Here is a 26,351-nt window from a genome sequence, read left to right on the forward strand (position 1 = left end):
AGTAGTAGTACAACATGATAGCGGTTTGGGTGGAGAGGAAAGGGCAGATCTTGGTGATGTTGTGAAGGTGAGACCGGCAGGATTTGATGACGGATTGGTTATGTAGGGTGAATGAGAGAGGGAAATCAAGAATGACACCAAGATTATGGGCTTGTGACATGGGAAGGATGGTTGTGCAGTCTACAGTGACAGGAAGTTTCGGGAGAGGACAGGGTTTGGGAGGGAACATAAGGAGCTCTGTCTTAAACATGTTGAGTTTGAGGAGGCGGGAGGACATCCAAGTACAGATGTCCTGAAGGCAGGAGGAGAGGCAAGACTGGAGGAGGGAGAGAGAACAGGGGAGGAGATAGAGATTTGGGTGTCATCACCAGGAGTCATTTGGATGTCATCATTTGGGAGTGATCAAGTGACCCTTCATTAGAGCAGAGGGCCTTCAATGCTGATTCACATTCTGGAATCACCCAGAGATTTTAAAGTGTTAAAGAACCAGGCAGAGGTTCTTATGTTGGCGAGCACTTACCTTTGTTACTGGTGGCAGGAAGGGTGAGCAGATGGTGGCTGAATGTAAGAATTGATGGCAAAGAAGTCTTTTGAAGTCCTGAAATTCTATAAATTGTCAGGAAAGAATACTGGGGTGGAGGCGGTGAAAAAGCTAGTTGTGAGCTTGAGGCAGAGGGGCGCTGCTGGCAAGTGCAGCGGCCATTAAGCTTCCAGGAGGAGAGCATGACAATTCATGGAAAAGCGGCAAGTGAAGGGCCTTTAGGAAGAGGGGGAATACAAATGTTCTGAAGGTCTCAAATAATGAGATTTGTGGTTTCCCAAAGTGGGAAATCAGCTAGCTGCAAGATTAGGAATGAATAAAAGATCCAGGGCATGCAGACCTAGTAGGCATCACTGCCACAGAGACCCCAGTACAGTACCCAGGTGCCTATGGAAACATTGATGCCTCTGTATGTAGATGAAGGAAACCTTCCCTCCCCACCCCTCAAGTATCTAGTTGATAGTAAGAACAAGGAGTAGGATGAAATAGTGATGTGGCTTGAAAGCATATGGAGATTGGAGAGAGAATTTGGAATTAGACACAACCAAGATGGAGAGGGATCTTGCAAGTTGATGTTGATTTCCTCACTATGTTGGGCATTTCCCAGGTCCATCGTAGTAGTTTTGATGAAGGAGAGGGCCTTCCAAGAGGGTTATGAACTCTTCACATATGAGTGGAAATAGGCAATATGGAAATCGTCAACATTATCATCATCATCATCTCGTATTGACTATTTGCAGAGCACTGTACTGAGCCCTTGGGAGAGTACAATACACCAGAGTTGGCAGAAACAATCCCTGCCCACAGTGAGCTTAGTCTTGAGAGGAAATGTGTGAGGAAAAACCCTGCCTGGTGGAGAATTGCAGGGTATTTAACTCGGCACTCATATTGTTGATTCTATCCTGAAAATTCTCTGCCACCTTCGTGCTATGAAGGACAGAAAGAATCAGGGCCCATTCTACTTCCTACCATCTAGATCACAGCCAAGCAGATTTGGGGATCAATGTCAAGAAACACATGCATGACTGCTAGGAGAGTTTTAGGGTGTAAAAACTTCTGTACTTTACCCACCACCATTCATGTATTTACCCACTCCATCCGAACAGTGTTTTTAAGCAGCCGTCTCTCCCTTAATCTTCTGTGGCTCTGGGAAAATCTCAAATTGACACCAAACCTCTTAAGATTTTCCCAGGGTCCTGTTGGGACATTTTGGCCCTGGACAAGATTGATGTACCCTCTTGTTCATTTACTTCTTTCCATTGATTTGCTACTTTTCTTTCTCCACTCCCTTGCCTTTCATTTTCTCTTTCAGCTCTTCCGTGGCCTCACTCATCTGTTTATCTTTCTCTAGTCAACTGCTGTTCCTTTTTCTTTTGATTCTGACCATGGTTGTTCCATAAATCAACTTGAATTACCCTCAACCAACAGATTCCCGAAATGGAAATTCAAGCAGGAACCAGCAGATAAAGTGAAATCCATGAACATCTGTCCTTAAAGGGAATTGACCTAGCCCCATTTGCTGTTCCCTGAAGCCGTGTAGCTTCCTGTCTAGTATGGTCCATTCTCCAGGAAGTTGTGAGCTGACTGTTTGATTTGTTCTAGTATCTTCTGTTTGATTTGTTTTAGTATCTTTTGGGGGAAATGCTCATTCAACCAGCACCTCACTTTTCCAGCCTCTGAACTTGTGCTTTGCTTATTGTGATTACCAGGTTGTTGGTGGGAGCCCCTCGGGCAAAAGCTCTCTCCCGCCAGAAAGCCAACCGGACCGGAGGGCTGTACAGCTGTGATATCGCACCCTCGCCGGACTGCAAGCGGATTGAATTTGATAATGATGGTAAGTTAGTCTGAAGCTGTTTTTCACATTCTTGTGAATGATGACTCTGGTCCTTCCTTGGCCTTAGCATGTTTTAAAACTACTATTCAAAGAGGTGATAACAATTACCTACTTTTAGAAGGTTTGCTGTTGCTTAACTCGGTTAGTATAGTGCTCTGCACACAGTAAGCGCTCAGTAAATATGATTGAATGAATGAATGAACTTGGTGCGGGAGAGCTTGAGTGAGTTTAAATTGGAGAAAATAGCACCTTTAACTACAATGGTTTTACATTAAAGTATATGTTCTATGGAAAGGAAATGGCTTCTAAACAACACTGATTTTTTTAGCGTGCCACTTCAGTGCTTCAAATGAACACCACCAATTAACAAAACCATGTCCTGCACTAATAGTGTGTGTATTATATGTGATCACACACACACACACACACACACACACACACACACATATCTAAATAGGGAACTTTATGACAAATTGACATACAAGGTTTCAAGGCTATCCCTTTGTTTCCTGTACTTACTCTACTGCAGAAGAAAAACAGGAGACATATTTTTCACTAGTAGTTTCTTCTTTCCCACTGCTCATGCAGTGTTATTATGTTTTTTGGAATGTTTAAATTGGCTTTTTCTTTTGTGTCTCTGGGAAGTTTAGTATTACTTCCCTCATCTTAGAAAAGGGAGAAATTAAGGGGTCCATAGATGTGTTCAAGAGCCTAGAGCAAGGCCTGGGTAAAATCAGAATAAGACTTCAGTGCCAACTCTACTTATACTCAGTGTACCACTAGTTTAAGCCAGGTGTAGTGCTCCCAAACTTTGAAAGTCTCTCTTGGTGACACAAAGGAAAGGGGAAAACAAAACAAGCAAAAATGAGTAACAAAGTCATCACTAGATGGAAAATATTATTACTGACACTTGGCAGTGTTGAAGGAAACTTAGCTTGTCATCTACTAAACTTAGAAAGCCAGTCTGAAGTGAAGTGTCATGAAATTATTGCATAATAATTTGAGCAGTTCTAACAGTGCAACACCCTTCTTCGGCTAGATAATCATGTCCTGAGGGACCATAGCCTTTGGGAAATTTGGCTAAAAGTTAGAGATGGAGACTACTCTAGGACCTCAGTCCCTTAAGTAAAGAATAATTGGGAACAAATGTGACATGTTTGAACTTCTTATTATCAAACAGGGTATGTTAAACACCCTCTTACCCAAAGCCCTTTGGTTTAGTAGTCTGAAAGTCTCTTTACGGTAAGATCATTCCTGTAATTGTTCAGAGAGGTAGTAAAGGACAGGCTGTGTGGAAATTATGGCATATTCAGTAGCCTTGTTTACTAATTATGGTTCTCTCCATCCCCAGATATTTTTTAAATATGTATGTGCTTGAAGAACTGTGCTTGGCATCAGATAAAGTAAATTAAACACTCCCCCTTTTCTCTGAGAGTTTACAATTGCTGTCAGTCAGACATCCAGGACAATTGAACAACTGTACTAATTGGACAGAAACAGAAATTAAAGCAAAGTATTGGCATTATACCTTCTCCCATTTTATTAGATTTGGAGTAGAAAGGCATCCTGGAAGTTATGCATTTGGATTTTTTTTTGCCATTTGTTAATCACTTGCATGGATTGTACTAAATGCTAGTGAAAGGTACAAGGAATTCTGGCCTGTTGGAAGCTCACAATTAAAAATGAGGGTGGGAGGAGCGGTGGTGATTATGAGACCCTGGAGAAATTTAGTCCCGTATCAGTTAGGAAGCAATGGGATTTCAAGAGCTGCTTAAAGTATGGAAAAGTGGGATGAGTCATAAAAAATGCTCATTATACTTCTCCAGAACTTCTGGTGGAAGGAGAATGGAAGGTAATGGGAACTGGGAAACGTTTTTGGGATTTATTTGTAAAATTATTTTCACAACATTTTAAAGTGCTTAACTGTTTGTGTGCCTCTCTCTTCTGGTACTCTGCAGCTGACCCCTCATCGGAAAGTAAGGAAGATCAGTGGATGGGTGTGACTGTTCAGAGTCAAGGCCCGGGGGGAAAAGTGGTGGTAAGTGTAAATGGAAAAATGAGAAAGACAAAATGGTATTTTTAGAGTTAAGCTTCTCTAGGTTTTGCACACTGAGAGCTGGGAAAGGAGGAGGAAGGTATAGAATAGTAACCCATTTCTAGTCATCAATCGATGGTAACAATGGTACAGTCCCCTCTAGACTGTAAGCTCACTATTAGCAGGGAACATCTGCTAATTCTGCCGTATTGTATTCTCCCAAGTGGTTAGTACAATGTTCTGCATATAGTAAGTTCTCAGTAAATACCATTGATTAATAATGCTTTGAAGGTGGCAAGAGTGGTGGTCTGGCGAATATGGAGAGGGAGGGAGTTCCAGGCTAGGGGGAGGATGTAGGAAAGGGGTTGGTGTTGAGATAGATGAGTTTGGGGCACAGTGAATAAGCTGGCACTAGAGGAGCAGAGTGTGTGGGCTAGACTGTTGTAGTCATCCACTCATTTGTTCTTCCAGAAGTTGAAAAGGCCATGAATTTAATCTTTTCTGTCTTTAGTATCTGGGGAGTCTAAAATCTGAAGGAAGCCTACTGAACAAGTGAAAGCTGCGGCTTGATGTCTAGAATTAGATGGTTTTGGTCCTGTGGATTCGTAGTTCAAATACAAACAAGAAGAAACAGGGAAATTTAAAGCATGAGTACAGTGAAACCTTGTTCTAAAGACCAACAGTGACTCCTTTAATGTTTTTTTAACTCTAGTGGTCAGTTAAGCACCATTAATCTCTTGCTTCCAAAATGTGTTAAGATTTAGTTATTTGCATTTCTACTGCTGAGTGACGTATATTTATAACCAACACCAAGACGAGCAAAGTCTTTTTGGAGAAGTGAACAGATATTTTGGGTATTATTTTTAATAGTTCTCCAAAATGGGTAGCCACCAGATCAGGCCATGGGATGAGTCAACTTCTGGCTTTAGTTTCAGATGAAAAATCAGAATGGAGGATGGGTTACTTTTTCAAGCAATTTATTTATTTTCTGCTTTATTTTTTGAGATTACGTTCAATTGATGCTTCTCAAAAATGTGAAATTTGGACAAGCAATATATTCTTGAGTACTTGCTCCCTGACAGAAAAGGTAATTCTTTCCTTTCATGACAGCCTTATCAATCAACTAGTCAACCAAATTTATTGAGCGTTTACTATGTGCAGCTCTCCTATGAATCGCCTTACCATGGCAGGAGAGTTAGCATATGCTGATGAAGCTTAGAGATATGCCATACAGGGCTATCCATAATGGAAAGGTCTAAGCTGAAGCAAAGTCAACAAAGTCGATTCAGGCTGGGCCACAGCAGCAATGATCAAGTGATCAGAATGTTGATCAAAGACAACAGCAGAGACTCAAGTTTTTACTGCGTGGAAGAATGCAATGGTAAACCACTTCCATACTTTTACCAAGAAAATTCTATGGATACATATACCAGAACAACTTTACGACTGAAGATGAGATGTTCTGAAAAGGGTGTTTCCATGGAGTCGCTGTGAGTTGGAAATGATTCAAGGGCATTTGAAGAAGAACTTTGTACAGAGCACTGTACTAAACGCTTGGGAGAGTACCGCAGAATAAGCAGCCACAGTCCCTGTCCATAACGAGTTTATGGTCCAGAGGGGGATAAATCAATCAATCAATCAATCGTATTTATTGAGCACTTACTGTGTGCAGAGCACTGTACTAAGCGCTTGGGAAGTACAAGTTGGCAACATATAGAGACAGTCCCTACCCAACAGTGGGCTCACAGTCTAAAAGGTGGGCTCAGTCTAAAAGACATTAATATGAGTAAATAATTAATAAAATGTCATTTAAAGATATTTACATAAGTGGTGTGGGATTGAGGCTGGGGAGAATATCAAATATCCAAAAGTCCTATATCCAAAGGTCACAAATCCCAGTACCTAGACGACACAGAAGGGAGAGCGAGCCAGGGAAAAGAGGGCTTAATCGGGGAAGGTCTCTTGGGGGAGATGGGACTTTAAAAATGCTTTGAAGGTGGAAAGAATAGTGGCCGGAATATATGGAGGGAGAGGGAGTTCCATTCATTCATTCGTATTTATTGAGCTTTTGCTGTGTTCAGAGCACTGTATGAAGTGCTTAGGAGGGTACAATGTAAGAGGCTAGTAGGGAGACGTGGGAAAGGGGTCGGTGGCAAGGTAGATGAGATCAGAGCACAGTGAGCAAACTGACATTAGAGGAGCAGAGTCTGTAGGCTAGGCTGTAGTAGGAGATTAGTGAGGTGAGGTAGGGTGGTGCAAGCTGATTGAGTGCTTTAAAGCCAAGGGTAAAGAGAAATCAATCTTTCAAAATCCATCTCTGTCCTCTTCCCTGGGGCTGTCCATTAGTGAAGGATGCTGTTCTCAAGGAAAAATTTCCCGTTGGTTTATGCTACATGGACACTCTTTGATGAATAAATGAGAATGGCAGTGGTTTTTGTCTTCCAGAATACAAATTTACTTCTCTGTCACAACCTTGTTAGGGTTAGGATTGATATTACTTGAGCAGTAATCGGAAGTAGATGAATTGGGAAGCAGCGTGGCCAAGTGGAAAGATCGTGGGCGTGGAAGAGGACCTGGGTTCTAATCCCACTTTGTGCATCAGTTGCTGTGTGACCTTGGAAAGTCACTTAACTTTTCTGTGCCTCTGTTTCATCAACTGTAAAATGGGTATTGAATACCTGTTTTCCTTCCTACTTAGACTGTCAGCCCCACGTGAGACAGGGACTGTGTCTGATCCAATTAACTTGTACCTACCCCAGCGCTTAGAACAGTGTTAGACACACTGTAAGAGCTTAATACCACAGAAAAGTTGTGAAAGTGAGTTTGTCTGAGAATATCTTCATATTCTTCAGCTAGTTAAAGGAGAATTGTCAGACATTCCTGGCAACATTTTAGGTCACAGTTGGATTTGGAAAATCTCTACAGCTGATAATTACAAAGAGATTCTGGACTCTAGATATTAGTCAGATGGCTTGCTCTTCATGTCATTTTGGGGAAGGATTTCGTCATGAAATTAACTGCATGGAATTTTCTTCTTTTAGCATGAAGTCCAAATTTCGCCTGTTATAAACTAAACTCTGGCCTTTCTCCTCTCCCTCTCTTTTGCTCTTGCAGACATGTGCCCATCGATATGAGAAAAGGCAACATGTAAACACAAAGCAAGAGTCACGGGATATAATTGGAAGGTGTTATATGCTCAGTCAGAAGCTCACTATTGAAGAAGATGGAATGGATGGCGGGGACTGGCATTTTTGTGATGGTCGTCTGCGAGGCCACGAGAAATTTGGTTCTTGCCAGCAAGGTGTAGCTGCTACTTTTACAAAAGACTTTCATTATGTTGTGTTTGGAGCTCCTGGCACCTATAATTGGAAAGGTATGGTATTTTAGTTTTCTGGTGAGCAGGCTTTCCAGTAACCCTTGGAAAAACTACACTGTGTTTATGGAAGTCCCTGGAAGGGACTTCAAGAAGTTGGCTAGCCCAGCTCTCTGTTACCAGGCAGATGAATGACTCTTATCCAGGAGTATAGCTTACATTCATATTTTAAGTTCTCCAGAGATGGAGATTTTGTAGTCTACCTCAATAATCTGTTCCAACATTTAATTCACTCTGAAATTCTTCCTAATGTTGAAATGGATTTTCTCTTGTGGCTGCAGTTTAAACCTATACTTCTGTGGAGAGGAGAACAATTTATTCACAGCCTCAAAGACCATCTATGGAGCCTCTTTTTTTCTGGCCAGGGGTGCCAGATTCTTTGGCCCATCCCTCAAGATCTATTTTGTTTCCTATAATTATTTCATCGCTTTTCAAATTCTGAACCGTATTGTTTTCTCTACATTCTTTTTACAATACAGGGATCAAAATTTGGCTTAGTTTTTGAATAAGGAGTTGACCAATGTTGAATGGAGGGTGATGGCTTCCCAACGTTTGCCATTCTGCTATTTCTTTCCATATGTCTGGGGATTTTGTTTGTTTCTATAACAACCAACTAAGGTTTTTGCTGACTCCCAGGAATTTTCTGACTTTGCCGGGGATTGTTTTTGGTCCAGAGCAGTATATGTTATGTTTGTTTCAATTGAATTTCATTTGATTTTTCTGTGGACTATTCTTCCTTTTCATTAAAAATTGCTTTATTTAGCGTACATCTTACACCTCAGAAGATCTGTATAAGAAAGGAAAATGTTAAATGAGGAGAGCAGGAGAGCTTTTGCTTTGTGCAAAAATTTGTATGTTAGTGGATTTAATTTTAAGATTCAGTAGTAGTCTTGGAGTAGAAAATGATAATTCAATGATTCCTGAAATTCCAGCCCTGTGGAAAATTCAGATCAAGATTTTCCCTGGACTTTGATTCTACAAATAAAATCTTCCATCAGAAGTAACGTAGCCTACTAGATAGAGAATGGGCCTGGGAGTTAGAAGAACTGGGGTTCTAATCCTGACTCCTCTAGACTGTAAGTTTATTGTGGGCAGCCAATTGTGTCTACCAACTCTGTTACTGTTTTGTTGTACTCTTCCAACTGTTTAGTACAGTACTTTGAACACAGTAAGCATTCAGTAATTATGATTGATTTGGCTCCACCACTTGTCGGCTGTGACCTTGGGCAAGTCACTTAACTTCTGTGTCTTAGTTATGTCATCTGTAAATTGAGGACAAAGACTGTGAGCCCTATGTGGGACAGGAACTGTGTCAACCTGATTGGCTAGTATCTACCCCAGGGTTTAGTGCAGTGCCTGGCACATAGTGAGTGCTTAATAAAAACTATTATTATTAGAAAATCAATAGAATAATTAGCTCAGGCCTAATTCCTACTGAGAAATTTTCCTGACTTTTAAAAATAGATCTTGCTATACTATTGGAAACAATGTCTCTTTCCCGTTTCCTTTCAAAATTCTTAACCTTTATGCCTGTTTGTTTCAAATGATTGAAACATTTCATTTGTAGAACTGTGCAAACTCTGAATTACTCTGTTTTAATCCAATAAGAAATTTATAGCCAAACCCCCTTCTGTGTGGTTGATTAGTACTGATTTTCATTATTTCCCAGGGAGATAGTCTGCAATGGAATTAAATATTTTTTTCCTAATTTATGGGCACTTTGGAAAAAGATGGAATTGGTAACTTTATAAAAATTTAATCTCTTGTAACATCCGCATTGTTTAGAGAAATGTGAGTGAGCAATGGAGATTGTAGGGTACAGCTATGGTTGTTGGATAACCCTTTTGTATTTTTATGTCCAAGGGGGGTGGGCAGGGAGGGAGAATGAGTTTGCTACTTTGAGGAATAATAGTCTGAGCTCTGACTTTTGAGCAGTTTTAATGACTTTTGAAAACTAATTACTTGATTTATAACCTCATTAGCTCCAGGGACTTGAATTTAATATATTAATGTTGACTGGTAAACCCCATAATAAAGATATTAAATCAGTATTTATCAGCTTTAACAGAGGGCAGTGAAGCAGAAGTTAATGGTGCACTTGTTCAGTGTTTTGTCACATTTTCCATCTCGCTTCAGGCATTCTTAAAGGACTTCATTTAAGCTCCCAGCTTTCAGAGAGATACAAATTCCCAGTTGGTTGAAATGTAAATGATTGATATGTTCTAGTCATCATCCCTCCCCTTTCTCCTTTCCCTCTCATCATAGTAACGTGAATAATTTGTTAGGAACCATTTGTTTGTTTTTTCATTTGTTTTCATTCCTTTTTATTTTGCCATTTCATTCCTTCAGGGATTGTACGTGCAGAGCAAAAGAATAGCACCTTTTTAACTATGGATATCTTTGATGATGGACCCTATGAGATTGGTGGTGAATCTGACCTAGATGAGAGTCAAGTTCCTGTTCCAGCTAACAGTTACTTAGGTAGGAATAAATGCAGATGATGGAAGTTTTCTGATCGCTTGCTCATGTGAGCTTTCAATATGTGGTAACAATAAACTTAAAGGAAATATAACTAACACATGGAATGAGTTAAGTGCAAACTAAACCCCCACATTCGATTCCTCCTCCTCCTTCTTCATCTTGGGGGCAGTTGGATGTGTAAAATACTGCTTTGTGGGGAATTCTTTGAGCCACAAATGTACTGATTTTCTAAAATGACCTGGTGAAGATCTTCAGTTCTTTGTGATGATTTCTTTGTCATCACCCCCAGAAGGGTAAGTATTGCTTCTGAATTTAGAATCCTGGGTCCTACTTTGGCTTTTGGCAAGTGGCATTGACTTAAGTTTCTGCGCATGGCTGGTAAAGCATTACTGAAGAGTTGAAATTGCATCTCACGCCAGTTTCTTAACCTCTAAGCCTTCTCTGCATTGCTAATGTTAGCTTTAAATTATTGAAGTGTGCAGTGGACATTGCAGACAGGACTTTTCAAACTTAAATTCTTGAGGTGGATTGAGTAATTTCTGTAGTGCACAATAGCTTCCCAAAAAATAAACAGATTGTAAGCAACCTTACTAACTGATGCAAGCAACCAAGAGAAAGTGTGTCCTTAGATAAATTGTTGATGATACTATTAGGAGTCCAGGAGCCAAGCAGATGAAAAAAGCATAGCTGTGTTGAGTATCAGGATCAGAAGAAAAATTTGCAATAGAGGGAGAAAAAACCTTCAAAAGGGCTTTGAAAGCTAAGAGACCAGGAGTCAAATGAAATAGAGGCAAAAAGAAAAGAATAATCAAATGAAAGCCAGCCCATTATATTATTTTATTTTCATTAATGCTTCTTTCTAAGAAAAAGTAATAATTTCTCAGCACTCTGATCCAGCTGAGGCTACTGCTATTGGATGAATTAATAGCTCTGGGATTGAAGATCAAAGCTCAATTTCTCTGAGTTGCCTGGAGAGAGCAGAATGGGATGTTGAGGGGTATGCTATGGTAGATGACTTGCGTTCCCCTGTAACTGATCAACCAGTTTACATTGGTAATAGTTTTCAAATAAAGCATTTGTTTCAAGGACATATAATTTAATTTGATGGAGTTTATAACAGCGTTGCACAAATGTTTATCTCCTCAAGAAACATATCCAAAATGGAAGAAGTTGCTGTGACAGAAACATTTACTGAAACATTGCTAAGGCCCCTTGGGATTTTTGCAAAAATGCTTAGTTAAAAACTTCCATTTGAGAGTACTTGTAACTCTTGCAACACTGCATTTGCCCCATTTGGGTTGGGTTTCCAAAGAAGTGGAATTTTAAAAGAGCCTAGTTGTCCTGTTCACATTTTAAGTGGTTCAGTGCTGTCTGCTGGTTTGACTCTTGCGTGGGCCTGGGATTCAGAGGTCATGAGTTCTAATCCTGGCTCCTCCACTTGTCTGTTATGTGATCTTAGGCAAGTCACTTCACTTCTTTGTGCCTCAGTTACCTCATCTGTAACATGGGGACTAAGGCTGTAGCCCTATGCGGGACAGGGACTGTGTCCAACCTGATTTCCTTGTATCCACCCCAGTGCTTAGTACAGTGCCCGGCACATAGTAAGGGCTTAACAAATACCATTATTATCTTTATAATTATTAAAAGTCCCATTTGCTTCATCAGAGAGTCTTAGGAACAAACAAACTTTCTAGAACTTGGGTAGGTATTGCAGTGCTAAAAATGATTCCTTGACTGTTCACTTGTCAGTGGTTATCCAAAGAGCGATATGACCATTTATCACACTGCTTATCAAGCATAATTGTTTTCTTCAATCTCTCCCTCATTTATGTATGTACAGGCCTTCTGTTTTTGACCAGTGTTTCCTATACAGATCCAGATCAGCTTGTATACAAAACACAGCCTCCCAGTGTCAGGGCCAACAAAACCACCGACGTGATGACTAATAGCTACTTAGGTTTGTGACCTCTGAGGCGACAAGGAAATTGTCTTGGTCATTTACTTTCAACCCATATTTTTATCCACCCTTGAACATAAGTTTATTTTTTTCCATTTCGAAAACAAAAAATCTTCCATTACAAAGCATGTCACTACAGGGATTCAGTTGTCAGATAACTTTCACTAAAGGTTTGGATTGAAACAGTATTCATGGCATTCTTGGTGCTTAGCTCCGTTGCAGTAAACTTTCATAATTGAGAAGGTTAACAGTAGTGGTGAAGTTTTTAAAGGTGAAATAACAGGAAGTGGGTGAACCAATCCCTAGTTTTTAAAGTTTGCCTCTCACTTGTACAAGGTTAATTACTCTATCTGAATGACTTTCACATAAGCAATCTCCAGAGATAAAAGATGAAAGCCAGTTTATTCACCACTATTGTTTACACTAGAATCTCAAATTCTGTGTGACATTAGCATCAAATACCATGCATTTTTTTTTGCATGCTTGTTACTGAACAAGTTTGTGTAAAACGTATGAGTACTATCTGTTGTATATTAAAGACTCAAGTATTTGATCTGGTTTGATAATGAGATTAATTAGTAATAGTTTTACTCCCATTCGAACCACTAATCAGCCTCAGTGGCAGTATTTATTGAATGCCTACTGTGTGCAGAGCCTGTACTAGGTAGTGTTTGTGATGTTTACAATGCCTTTATGATTCAAGCTTAATGCAGTCAAAGCTTTGTTGTGCCACTTCCTGGGGAAATGGGTGGTGCCTGAAGAAGCATTGCAAATAGTGGAATCAAGGGACATGGAACTCATTGAATAATATAAACATTGGCTGGGTTTAAATTCTTGTATTTGGTGGAGAGCAGCATGGTTTGAGACAGTGAAAAGAGCACAGTCCTGAGAGTCAGAGTTCCTGGGTTCTAGTCCTGGCTCCACCACGTGTCTGCTTTGTGACCTTAGTCAAGCCACTTAACTTCTCTGTGCCTCTGTTTCCTCATCTGTAAAATGGGGATTAAATTCTACTCCTTCCTGCTTAAACTGTGAGCCCCATGTGGGACTGGGACTGTATCAAACCTGATAGTATTATATCTACCTCAGCGCTTATTACAGTGCTTGGCACATTGTCAGTGCTGAACAAACACCATAATTAGTATTAGATAATAATCTTGGGTGTATCTCTAACAATATTTTTGTTAGGGAAAGAACCTAGTTGGCACATCAGCTTAGCAGACACCTCACTGTTGTACTCCAAGGGAGAAAGACTAGAAAAAATATACTCAGCTTTAACTTTCTTGGAGGCTCAAACCAGTACAGATTTGCTGTAACCTCCCTGCTGGGTGAAGGCTTCCTTCCAAGTGTTTATTAGTCTTCCAGAGGTGCTCTTGTGCAGGGAGGGAGGATCTAAGATGCTCTTTAATAAAGCTTTCCGGTTGGAAAGATGCCAGATAACAAAGCTTTTACTGTACAGCTAACTAGCAACAGGCTTCTTTTTAGAGTCTTTAATATTCATAGGAAGCACTTATGTGTCCTTTATTCCTTTTTATGTTCACATTTGCTTACCGGTTCTAATCAAGTCTGGGCACTTTTAAAGGGATAAGCAATGTGGGGTAATGGTGAGGGCCAGTGCTAGCCTCACTTTTCATCTCCGCTGTAACTGGGAGGGTGCCTTTAAAATATTTTGCTTTATTTTTCTAGGTTTCTCCCTAGATTCAGGAAAAGGAATTATTTCCAAAGATGAGATTACTTTTGTATCCGGGGCTCCGAGAGCCAACCATAGTGGAGCAGTGGTTCTGCTAAAGAGGGTCCCGAAATCAACGCATCTTATTCCTGAGCATCTTTTTGAAGGAGAAGGGTTGGCCTCTTCCTTTGGCTATGATGTGGCAGTAGTGGACCTGAACAAAGATGGGTAAGAATTTCTCGATGGGCTCCTTCTCTGGACACTTGCACTGCTAGATTGCCTGTAGGAACTTGCAAGCAATGGAGCAGCTTTTCCCACTTTGGCCAGTTTTTTATCAAATCAATCAACAGTATTGATCGAGAGCTTACTGTATGCACAGCACTTACTAAGCACTTGGAAAAGTATAATTGAGTGAGCAGACACCTGCTCTCAAGGCGCTACAAATTTTCTTCCATGGCCAAATGTGTCTATAGATAGTTGAAGAAGTCAGTGTGGTTTAGTGGCTAGAACACGGGCCTGGGAATCAAAGGACCTGGGTTCTAATCCCAGTTCCACCACGTGTCTGCTGTGTGACCTTGGGCAAATTACTTAACTTTTCTGTGCCTCAGTTACCTCATCTGTAAAATGGGAATTAAGATTGTGAGCCCTGTGTGGGACACAGACTGTCCAATCTGATTATGTAATATCTACCCCAGTGCTTAGAACAGTGCTTGGCATATAGTAAGCACTTAACAAGTACCATATTATTAGTATAGTGGTGTAGGGTCTACTGTTAGCCTTTATTAGCATTTTATTCAGTGCACAGACCAAGTTTCAAATTTAGCGTGATTTCTTTTGGGCCTAAATTAATATGGCTAATAAAAAAATAGATACTCTACCAGAACAATTGCTGATGGATGTGGAGTGTTCTGAGAGAGATGTATCTGTGGCATCGCTATGGGTCGGAGATGACTCGACAACATAAGGCAAAACAAATTTTAAAAATGCCAGTGGCCTCAAACAAAGAATCTCTGTGACACAGCCACCCTCTTCTGGTCTGTCAGAGCCCCGGCCATTGGTTGGGTTTCTTGAGATTACCACAGGATTGTACTGTGTGAACTCCGCTCTGAACCCAGACCATCCCCTCTGCATCGAAGAGGCTGGAAGAGTGTATAGGTCCTGGGGTTCCCTTGGATTCTGACTCAGACTCAAGGTGGTAAAGGCTCAAACAGCATTGGGCCTCTCTCCTTGTACTCTCCCAAGCATTTAGTACAGTATTCTGCACACGGTAAGTGTTCAATAAATACCCTTGGTTGATTGATTGGGCCTCCCTATGTGGCCTATAACCACCAGTCTTATTTTCTCATGTAGTCGGTCTTTGGGTTTTGAGCAGAATATATCATTAAATTCTACCTGGATCCTCTAAACTGCCAAGTGCCTGTATCTTTCATTTACAGTTCTCTCCGTCCTATCCCCCTTCTTTTCAGCTGGCAAGACATCGTTATTGGAGCACCACAATATTTTGATAAAGAAGGGAAAGTTGGGGGTGCAGTGTATGTTTATATAAACCAGAAAGGCAAGTGGACCAATGTGAAGCCAATTCGCCTGAATGGGACCAAAGATTCAATGTTTGGCATTGCGGTTGAAAACATTGGTGACATTAATCAGGATGGCTATCCAGGTGAGATAGCAGCGAGAAGGCTGTTATGACATTCAAGAATTGGAATTTGAAGTATCTGATAATGTTTTGAAAATGTTATGCCTTCAGAATGTTGTGTTGTCAACAGATATTGCAGTAGGAGCACCATATGATGGTTCCGGGAAGGTTTATGTCTATCATGGATCCCCAAATGGAATCAATACCAAACCCACACAGGTAATCAAATATCCCAAACCCAGTATTTGACTTTCAGTGCTGTGTGTCACATCAGCTTTTTATGTATAGTCAGAATTTTTTCAGTGTTTTCTGCAGTAGAGGACAGTATTGTGCTACAGGATTTGAGTTCACTAAGCAGTTGTCACAGGTGAAGTTCAGAGAGTTATTTTCCACCTATTGAGGTTTGTGATTAAAAAGATGCAGGGCTTCCCCAACAGCGGGTCCTCTCAGATAGGCATCCCTGAGCCAGAGTAGGAGAAAGTCAATATTCACAAACTCCCTCCTTTTATACAAACTCATGGCACTATGTCTTCACCCAGTGTAGGTGGTCATGGACCTTTCTCTTGTCACAGTCTTGAGTGGAAGGGGCTCTCTGCCTTTCCAGGATCTTCAAGAGATAATGGAGTCATCAGCTTCCTGGTGACTCTCAGCTCCTGACCAGTACCACTACATTTATTCATTCATTCAATCGTATTTATTGAGCACTTACTATGTGCAGAGCACTGTACTAAGCGCTTGGGAAGTACAAGTTGGCAACATATAGAGACGGTCCCTACCCAACAGCAGGCTCACAGTCTAGAAGGGGAAGCTCAAGAGCCCTTCCCAGGACTCAGGACTGCTCCAATGCAATAATCCATTTTTTCATCATTTTATAAGACAAAGGACAAACTATCTTCCTAGTTCTCTCTCCCTTTATAAGTGCGTAGGAGCATATACATATCCTAGCCCAGTCCCTGCTGACAGAGCTTGGTGTGCAGGGCTTGGTGTGTACAGAGCTTTCATTGTTCAAGTGCAGGGCGAAACTTGCCATTCATATCTATTTTCTTTAAAATAAGTCTTTTGGGCAGACACCGCTATTGGCACCGAGCATCAAATTTTGCCATGTGATTCCTGCCAGTGTTCACATTGGCGGTTCTTATTTACATTGCTCTTATGGCCTCTTCAGAAGCCATTTAAATGGTATTGATTAGACTGAGTGACTTTGTTGTTGATTGTGCCATTCTCCCTGTATCTTCATGTTCAGGAAAGTGGAACCCGTTTTCCCACTTGGCTGTAGTTAGAATGCCTAAAACTTTGTGAAGGAATCATTGAATTAAGTACTGATTCCTTGCTGTTGTTCTGTGTACTGTTTGTGGAAGTCTTACTCCAGCATACCACTTGAAAAATAACTGGTTTAATAGCTATGTACTGATCTTGATATAAAGTTTCAAAAAACCTTTTAACATTGAATTAATACTTGTTTTTACACAGGTAAAGTGAAGTGTATTACCTGCCTATGTTCTAGGGAATATGGTGTCTTGTATACTGATCTGAAAGAAGTATCATCTTGAGTTTTGATCCATAATTCATTTCCCTTTGCCTGGGTAGAGACAGCCTTGGTGTGCCTCTGTCTTTGTCCTGGCTCCTTTTTCTTTGCTTTGTGTCTATTTTAAGAGTTGATATAAAAGTTGAGAGTTGATATCACATTGTTCCTCTGGATGACTGTGATACTTATGTAGAAAATTTAGGTAATTATCTGGTAATTCAGCTTTTTTCTCCACTCCTCTCAAACTCCTCCCTCCCCCCCAAAAAACCCCCCAAAATAAAAAAAAAAAACAAAACAGCTGAAGAAATGTTAGCTATATCTTGACTTTTTACTTTGATCAAATTTACTTTCTATTTGTCCCTGTACACCCACTAGCTATCAGGAGATATTCACAAAGTGAAGCAATTCTGTAGACCTTTGAATCGGAATGTGTGGTTTATAGCTAGGTTCATTTTTAGGAATATGGACCCAAACGAATAAGAAAAGATAAAACATTTTTATTACTCATTAAATATTCTGATCATCTATTTATTGTAGATTCTTGAGGGTCAAACTCCATCCTTTGGGTACTCAATTGCTGGAAATATGGACCTTGATCAAAACTCCTATCCCGATATTGCAGTTGGTTCCCTCTCCGATTCTGTGTCCGTTTTCAGGTGAATATATGACGTTCATTTTCATTAGTTTGAAATGTTAGAGTTTGAGTTGAAAGTTCTTAATCTTAGTGCCTGTACTCCCAAAGTTTGGGGAATTTAAAGGCAAATCCTTTTGGAATTACTCCAGGGTTTGATCAGGGAACTTGCTATTATGTCCACATAAGGTTTCAAAGCACATATTTCACTTTGGGCCTGCCCTATATAATCACTTTCTTCAGAGCACATTTCTCTGCTGAAAAAGCAAGGAATATAAAGCATATTATTATGCAGGTAGATATAAATGCCGGCACTGGGGGCTGGGTATAGCTAGAAGCACAATCTGAAAGTGTTTCTCTTTGACATTAATGTTGCCCAAAGGGGACAAAGTATATGCAGTAAAATGCAACATTGACCAAAATACAGACAGCAAGGCAACAAACTCAAATCTTCTTTCTATACAATATGTTTTTTTGAACATCTGAAGTATAAGCACCAAAATGACTTTTCGTATTTTCTGGGGCAACAAGTTCACTTGTGTACTCAATTGCTAAGAGTTTAAAATTTGACACATCAGTATTCTCAATGAGTAACTAACACTTGGCTAAACTATAAACACTCTCTAACCAAGTTAGAGAGTTAAATGGAAAACTGCATACTAGGGACATATAGCACATTTGCTTCATTATTGGCTTTTGTGTTCCAAAAAAGTTGTAGTCATATTTTGAATATTACTGAAGTAAAAAAGCGTGTCAGAAAAACATCCAGTTTTATTTTAGTAAATGTATGTCTGTGGGGAATTTCCTTAACAAGTGTTTTGAATTACATTTTCCTTTAAATATAAAAAATAACGCTGATTATTTGCACATTCCAAAATGTTGGGCTGCTTTGATTTTTAGTAGACCCTGAGGTGTGTGCCTCAGGGCTATAGCAGAGTAGTGGAAGAATGTCTCTGCCAACAAGATTGGCGCCAGGAGTGGAAATGGGGAACAGTTGGCCAAATCCCTTCTCACAAGCTGGCCGGAAAGGAGTCAGAGTGGCAAAATCCAAAGGTGACATGGATCAGGGCCTTTATCGGGTAGAGGAGAAGCCGCAGTGCAGTGCCTTCTTCCCAAGGCAGCAGGAGAAGTGCACCCACTGCCTGGGAGTGATTGGCACTTGCCTTGGAGGACAGGAGGAGCTACGGAGTGATCATCTTCTTCATCCAGTGGCAACCTACATCGATCATTCCCAGAGATGACACACTCCTGGCACAAGGCAGGGAAGGCAGAAAGGGTTATAGGGAGAGGAGAGAAAGAAACAAAAGAGGGGTAGAGAGAAAGACCATATGGACAGCCGGAAAGGAAGAAAAGGAAAAGAGGGGGTGGAAAAAGGGAGAGAGGAGAATAGATTTTTCTCTCATTTGTCATAAAATTAAAATGAAACAAAATTCTATGCATGTCACCTTATACTCCTCTTTTTCACTGGCAGATCTCGACCTGTAATCAACATCCAGAAGACTCTCACAATATATCCCAACAAAATTGATCTGAGGCATAGAACATCCTGTGGTGCGCCTAGTGGCATATGGTAAGAAATGTGATTCTTTTAACCTCCATAATATCATTGTCTTTAATGTTGATTTTTAAAGGTCTGGCAGATTGTACTGCTGCTTCTTCTAGACTGTAAGCTCATTGTGGGTGGGGAATGTGTCTGTTTATTGTTATATTGTACTCTCCAAAGCACTTAGTACAGTGCTTTGCACACAGGAAGCGTTTAATAAATGTGAATGAATGAATTGCAGCAGATTTATAAGACTCTCTACTTTCATAGTTTTATTTTTCCTGGATCGGTAGGAAAGAGATTCTTTGAGATATCAGAAATAGTCTTGGGTGGGTTTGTGGGTTGACGCTTGCTTTGGTGTTGACCTTTGATTTGGTGTATTTTAAAATGGAGCGGGATACAGTTCAGAGGGGGGCAACTAGGATGACCAAAGAATGGAGTAGCTGCTGATTGTGAATAGATCGAAAAGACTGGTAGAAAGATGGAAGCTGAGCGAACCTGTTTGAACTATACCAGATTGTGGAGGACGGGGGAATGGCACCCATGAAATTGTTGTTCACTAAATCCCAGCTGGAAGAGTCCGCTCTCAGCTGGTAGTGTCAAAACAAACAAAAGGACAAACTTTTCATTTAGTTATGCAGGTTAAAAAGTCATTAAGTTTGAGGGATTTGGATCAATTCCTGGCCACGGTGGTCCATAATTGTTACTAGAGGGGAAGTAAGGGATGAATAAGTAGAAAGTTGGGGAGGTGAGGTGGTCCATTCCTGGCCAAGGTGGTCCATAATTGTTACCTGAGGGGAAGTAAGGGATGAATAAGTAGAAAGTTGGGGAGGTGAGGTGGTCCATCCCTAAAGCATTGATGGGCTTCCAGCAACATGCTTTTGGTACTGTCAGTGATGATCCTGAACCAAATGGACCATTTGTCTGACCCAGTAATGACACTTCTTCTTGTCATCTTACTACTCCAGTGTCCTTTAAAAGCAGTGGATTAAGCTGGATGCAGAAGTCGTGGTGTAGCTCTTATAAAGTTGCCTGTTTTGTCTCCTGTCCTTTGTTGAGATTAAACTGAATGGTGTATTTGCTGTTTGGTCTCTCACTGGGCATTCTTCTCACCAGAAATTTTGGTACCTCTGGTGAACACTCTGTGAAGCTTGTTCAGAGGCACTAACACCTCTGCATAAATTCAAGCCCACAAGGCCATTTTGCACTGGCAAAATGAGGCACAGCTTTGGAACGGGCAGGCTCATTTTCCAGCGTAGAAATAGCTTCAGAACTGAGGAAATTTTACCCTTCAAAACCCAGGAGTACATGGAGAATAAGGGGTGCTGAAGTTTAACGGTCTTAGAAGTTGATACTTGAGCAAAGCCTCTCTTGGCCAGAAACTGTTTTCTATACGTGCCAGGATTGTAGAAAAACAATGCCAATTCTCAAAGAAAAACTTTCTCTCTGAGATTTTATTTTGGATTCTCGTATTTTTTTCATTCACTTCTTCATTCATTCATTTATTCAGTCGTATTTATTGAGCGCTTATTGTGTGCAGAGCACTGTACTAAGTATTTTGGAAGTACAAGTTGGCAACATATAGAGATGGTTCATACCCAACAACGGGCTCCCAGTCCAGAAGCGAGAGACAGACAACAAAACAAAACGTGGTCAGGTGTCAAGTCATCAGAATAAATAGAGGTAAAGCTAGATGCACATCATTGACAAAATAAATAAAATGGTAAATATGTACAAGTAAAATAGAGTAATGAATCTGTACAAAAAGATTAATGGGACTCGTCATTAAAAAGTTTGAGCTAAATGCCAAAGGAGAAATAGCCAGTTTTGAAAACTTCTTAAGTTGTGACTGGATAGTCTTGATGTGTTCTCTTTTTTTGAAAAGAATGGATTTCTTCAGCATAAAAACTCTTGATTAGGCTGGTGTGTCACTCTGAAAATTCTATTTTTTTCAAATTAAACATTTGATCTTTACACAGCCTGGAGGTTAATGCCTGTTTTGCATATACTGCTAAACCCACTGATTTCAACCCTGAAATATGTAAGTTCTTAAAAGTATTTTCTTTTCTTTGTTTCCATTTTCTTTTTCCATAACTTGTGAGAGCCACAGCAAGAAATCATAAGAACTTTTTGGGGAAACTTCTTTGCAGGTTTTAAATGTAAATGCTTATCACTAGCTAATTTTAAGGTTGGGGATATTCCTGTTCACATCCATTTATTGTGGTATGCTGAGGTCAACGTTTAAAGTATATTTTGATAAGGGGTTTAATAACCTTGTAACCTGAGCAACCACCCTGTTTGCTCTGTAGAATAAATAAAGGCCTTTCCTGGGTGCATTTTCTAAGGCAGTTAATGTAAAATTGAAACCAAAGCTTTAATAGGGAAGGAAGGAGTCTGACATGAGGGTGCAATTGGCTCAGGTGATTGGTTGGCTTATGAAGTTGGGCATCCTATCAGTTCTACCAATTCCAAGACAAAAAGGTTAAACTATGGTCCCACGTTGCGTCACCTCCCCATCCCAGTCATGCAAATCAATCAATCAATCATATTTATTGAGCGCTTACTATGTGCAGAGCACTGTACTAAGAGCTTGGGAAGTACAAATTGGCAACATATAGAGACAGTCCCTACCCAACATTGGGCTCACAGCATCAGTCTAGTGTCCACTCCCCACACACATGGCTCTGTTCATGGAACCGCCTCTCCGAGCCAGTCATATCTGGCCTGGAAATCCCCCCCCCAATGTGTAGCCACTGTGCTCCCTGGTCTGGGGGCTGCCCCTGCCTTGAATCACTGCTGGCCCTGGCGGGTTATTTTTTTATTCATTTTAAAATAAAATGAAAAGAAACATGGGATTTTTCACAGCTGCTTTTCAGCTATCCTCTTTCCGATCTGACAAGCAGGGAGATGGACCTCAGGCAGCACAAATCCTCCCCAGAAACTAGCTTGTGCTTTATGGGGAGGGAAAAGGACCCACCCCTGGTGGAGTAACTTCTCTGTCCCCTGGTTCAGTGGTGGAAATTGTATGCATGTGTTTCCATTGATCCGCACAGCCTGGACGGCGGGAACATCATCATCATCATCAATCGTATTTATTGAGCGCTTACTGTGTGCAGAGCACTGTACTAAGCGCTTGGGAAGTACAAGTTGGCAACATATAGAGACAGTCCCTACCCAACAGTGGGCGGGAACATCGACAGCTCGCTCTGACCAGCTGGGAAAGCCGAGCTTGGCTTCCACCCTTCCTACGTGCTCATGTAACAGTGGCCATGATAGGAGCTACAGCTCTCTGCCATCAACCAAAGTTCCATGATGGATTGGCGTATTTTGCTCTATGAAATGTTATTCAGGTGAACTCCTTCAAGATGATATGATAATCCCGCTCTTTAAAAAAAAATCAGTGCAGATAGGTTAAGGACAGAGAAATGCTTGGCTAGCAAGAGAAGAGGTCATTAGTTGGGAGAAGCAGCATGGCTTAGTGGAAAGAGCACAGACTCGGGAGTCAGAGGTCTTAGGTTCTACTTCCGTCTCCACCACTTGTCAGCTTTGTGACTTTGGGCAAGTCACTTCACTTCTCTGAGCTTCAGTTACTTCATCTGTAAAATGGGGATTAAAACTGTGAGCCCCATGTAGGACAACCTGATTACCTTCTATCTCTCCCAGTGCTTAGAACAGTGCTTGGCACATAGTAAGCGCTTAACAAATACCATTATTATTATTCTAATATTCCACTGTTTTTTGAAGGCATTTATTGAGCATTTACTGTGTGCAGAGCATTGTACTAAGCCTTTGGGAGAGTATAACAGTTGTTAGACACGTTCCCACCCACAGAGAGTTTACAGTGTAAAAGGGGAGACAGACATTAATATGAAATAAATTATATCGTTGAAGTCTGTTGAAACTCCAATTCCAGGTATATTGGAGGGATGTCCCTGAATACTTAATTCCCCTCCTTGCCCACAAACTAATTTTATATTTTCAGAATGTCAGAGGATTTATTTTTATGGTGAAGCATGAGTTTATCAAGGGGAGGTGCCCCCTCTAGACTGTAACCTCGTTTGAAAGCAGGGAATGTGTTTATACACTCTGTTGTATTGTACTATCCCAAATGCTTAGTGTAGTTCTTTGTACACACAAGTACTCAATAAATGCAATTGAGGTTATATATTACAATACATATATATCATTTGCTTTAGAAATTGTTTTTGCAGACAGTGAGATCCAGGTGTACCATAACAAATTTTAAGTCCATTTTTTTAAAAAAGAAGCATACACACACACACACACACACACGCACAACACACACATCTCAGGTTTCCCAAAGCTACATGTTATCTCCTTAAAGTGGCTCCTCTGTATTACTATATGTGACTTGTTGAGTCTGATGAATTCCACAGCCTTGAAATGTAGAGTATTATGTTTGTAGATATTTGTTACTTGTATTTAATGAATTGTATATTTGGCTGGCTTTCAGAAGGAGAGGGCTAAGTTGGCTGGTGAAGTATTTTAAGACAATGTGAACTGTTTGGAGAGATCAGTAAAGCTCAAGGGGAGGATTGGTATGTAAATAGTTTTAGTGAACCCAAGCTCCCTGACTTTAAGGGCCACTCAGCATATAGGCCTTCATCTATTTCATTTTACTGTTTGCAAGTTACAGATAAATGGATAATGTCAAGACTGTGTAGGGCTTTAAGATAGAGAGCATTCCATTTCATAACTTGTAACATTTAAGAATTCTTCAGAAATGCTTATGGTTGAAACAGTGTCATTGTTTCTAAATTTTGATCTTTCAAATCTATGTTCTATATGTAGTTGTCAATGCTAGTACTATATAATGATCTACCCATTATATAAAAAAAGACACATGAACGACTGGCCTTGCTGTATTTTCCAAAACGGAAATAGAGCAAATAACAAAACACCCTCTCTCCCCTAAACACTTTCACAGTCCTTTTTGGGCGTTGAGGGAGAATTTGATTAGAATCACGTAGCACAACCTGGCAACGCTGAGGGTTGAAAGCCTAGTAATAGGAGAGGATTTAATGATATAAAATTATCTGTTGATTATTATGTCCCAGAGTAGCTACATTCAAGCAAAGTTGTCAAGATGGAATACGATGTACCATTTGTATGTATATTATATGGACAATGCTGTGTGTGTTTCAAAAATCTATTCTTGAACTCCCTCTGGTGGATCATTTGCAGGCAGTGAATAACTGCAGTTGACTGGAGAAATGAGGGAAAGTTTGTGAAAACAGCTGACAAATAAAAATTACATTAGCAAAAAATGGTTAGAGAAAGGTTATTGGCAATCCAAACCGGTAGGGCAGAGAACTCCTGGCAGGTGGAAGTAATTCCAAGAGGAATTAAAAGAAAACATTTGTTAGAAAGAGGCACAGAATAAATAGAAAATTGGTAAGTGGGCTGTAAATCCATGGGATTATACATCTAATGGAGTTTATTTCTTTCTTGATTTTTATGTAGCAATTCGTGGCATACTTGAAGCAGAAAATGAGAGGAGGAAATCTGGTCTCTCACCAAGAGTTCAATTTAAGAGTCAGCCTTCTGAGCCCAAGTTCTTTAAAATCTTAAATCTGCAGAGACAGAAACAAAAAGAATGCATGAAAGCAACACTTTGGCTACAGGTACAGGACGGGGAGGCTGATGGTCTTCAAATGAAGTTAGGTTTTGTACAATTACATGTTGTTTGTTTTTGACTTAGCCTTGTAAACTTATATTGCCCTGATTAAAAATAAGTTTCTCTAGTGCTGTGACAAATGCCAGTCTTCATTCTGAGTGTTCACATGCATTGTTGTGTATTTTCCAGGAAAATATCAGAGATAAGCTGCGCCCCATTCCTATATCTGCTACTGTGGAAATCGAAGAGCGCACTTCGAGGCAGCAGCCAGGATCACTCCCAAAAGTACTTCCAATTCTGAATTCAAATGAACCTAAAACAGTGACCTCAGATGTAAGTCTCTTTGTCGGAAAGGGGTTTTAAATCAAGTCAGAAATTGGTGTGATGGAATAATTATTCCCAGTGATGATCTGCTTCTTTAGAGATCTCACATTTTTACGGTAAACTTGAATACTGGCACAGCAGATAATTAGACATTCCCTGCAAAATCCTGTCTAAAGGACTGTTTTAATCAGTACCTATGAATAAAAAATATATCCAGGTCAACAAAATGGTGAATTACTTGGGAATAACCATAGAAGCGTATTCTTATTTTGCAGAGGAAAATATTTTTTCCTATTCCATTTTTTGCCAATAATGGAACTTATATTGTAATGGGTCAGACTAAAAAGTGCTCCAATGAGTGTTAACCCATTTGCAATCATCTGTACATAGACTGTATGCACTTAGATTTTTCCACTCTGTCCCCATTGCTGCCCAGCTAGGTGATAAGACTGCTTATTTCCCCAAGTAACATTGTTTGGTTAGAAGATGGATGGCACACTGAAACAAGGATTTTTCAATCAGTAGTATTTATTGAGCACTCAGTATTTGTGCTGAGCACTGTACTAGGTACTTGACAGAGTACACTAGGGTTGGTAGATATGATCCCACCTCTCAAGGAGTTTACATTACATCGGGGAGAATAAATTACATATAAAATAAATTACATGTTGGGAAAAACTACAGACTTTAAAGATATGTACATAAATTCTCCTGGGAGGAGTATCCAAGGGCTGAGGGAGTGAGTAACTTAGTGTGTAGGTGATATAGAAGCTAGGCTTAAAATCTTTTTTGTGCTTGTTAAAGATCTCCACTGAGGGAATTTACTACAAATTAAACAGCAGCAGCAAGAACTGTATTCAGATTAAGCAGTAGGAAAGTATTGTATGTTTTATTCTGGGCAGGAAGGAAGGAGCAGGAAGATATGGATGAACAGTTGATAAAAAAGAAGCCACTACTACATCATGTGATTTCCTCCCCTAGCTGAGGACAATTGCAGTAGCTAGAGGATACCCATCTTATGGACCAGGGAGCAGTTTACCAGAACTTTTCTTATAATAGTGGTATCTGTTAAGTGCTTACTGTGTGCCACTTTTTGAATCTGATCCTCCCAGGGCCTAACGTTGCTTCCTGGAAAGAGTTGGGCACTGTGGGAGGAGTGCTAAACTC

At 40.3% G+C, this 26,351-nt stretch overlaps 1 protein-coding gene across 2 annotated transcripts in view; it reads left to right on the top strand.

Moving 5' to 3' along the window:
* Positions 1–2,250: 2,250 nt before the first annotated feature.
* Positions 2,251–26,351, top strand: part of ITGA6 (integrin subunit alpha 6) — a 39,552-nt gene continuing 15,451 nt past the window's right edge. For both annotated transcript variants that reach the window (XM_038751097.1, XM_038751099.1), the window contains exons 1-12: positions 2,251–2,375; positions 4,334–4,413; positions 7,525–7,783; positions 10,133–10,264; positions 13,905–14,115; positions 15,354–15,547; positions 15,654–15,742; positions 17,586–17,704; positions 19,151–19,249; positions 21,202–21,263; positions 24,707–24,867; positions 25,050–25,193. In XM_038751097.1, coding sequence (XP_038607025.1) covers positions 4,369–4,413; positions 7,525–7,783; positions 10,133–10,264; positions 13,905–14,115; positions 15,354–15,547; positions 15,654–15,742; positions 17,586–17,704; positions 19,151–19,249; positions 21,202–21,263; positions 24,707–24,867; positions 25,050–25,193 — 1,515 coding nt within the window. In that variant the 5' untranslated portion in view covers positions 2,251–2,375; positions 4,334–4,368. The remainder of the gene's footprint in view (positions 2,376–4,333; positions 4,414–7,524; positions 7,784–10,132; positions 10,265–13,904; positions 14,116–15,353; positions 15,548–15,653; positions 15,743–17,585; positions 17,705–19,150; positions 19,250–21,201; positions 21,264–24,706; positions 24,868–25,049; positions 25,194–26,351) is intronic.

The sequence above is a fragment of the Tachyglossus aculeatus genome, chromosome 9, assembly GCF_015852505.1.
Source record: "Tachyglossus aculeatus isolate mTacAcu1 chromosome 9, mTacAcu1.pri, whole genome shotgun sequence".
NCBI lineage: Eukaryota > Metazoa > Chordata > Mammalia > Monotremata > Tachyglossidae > Tachyglossus > Tachyglossus aculeatus.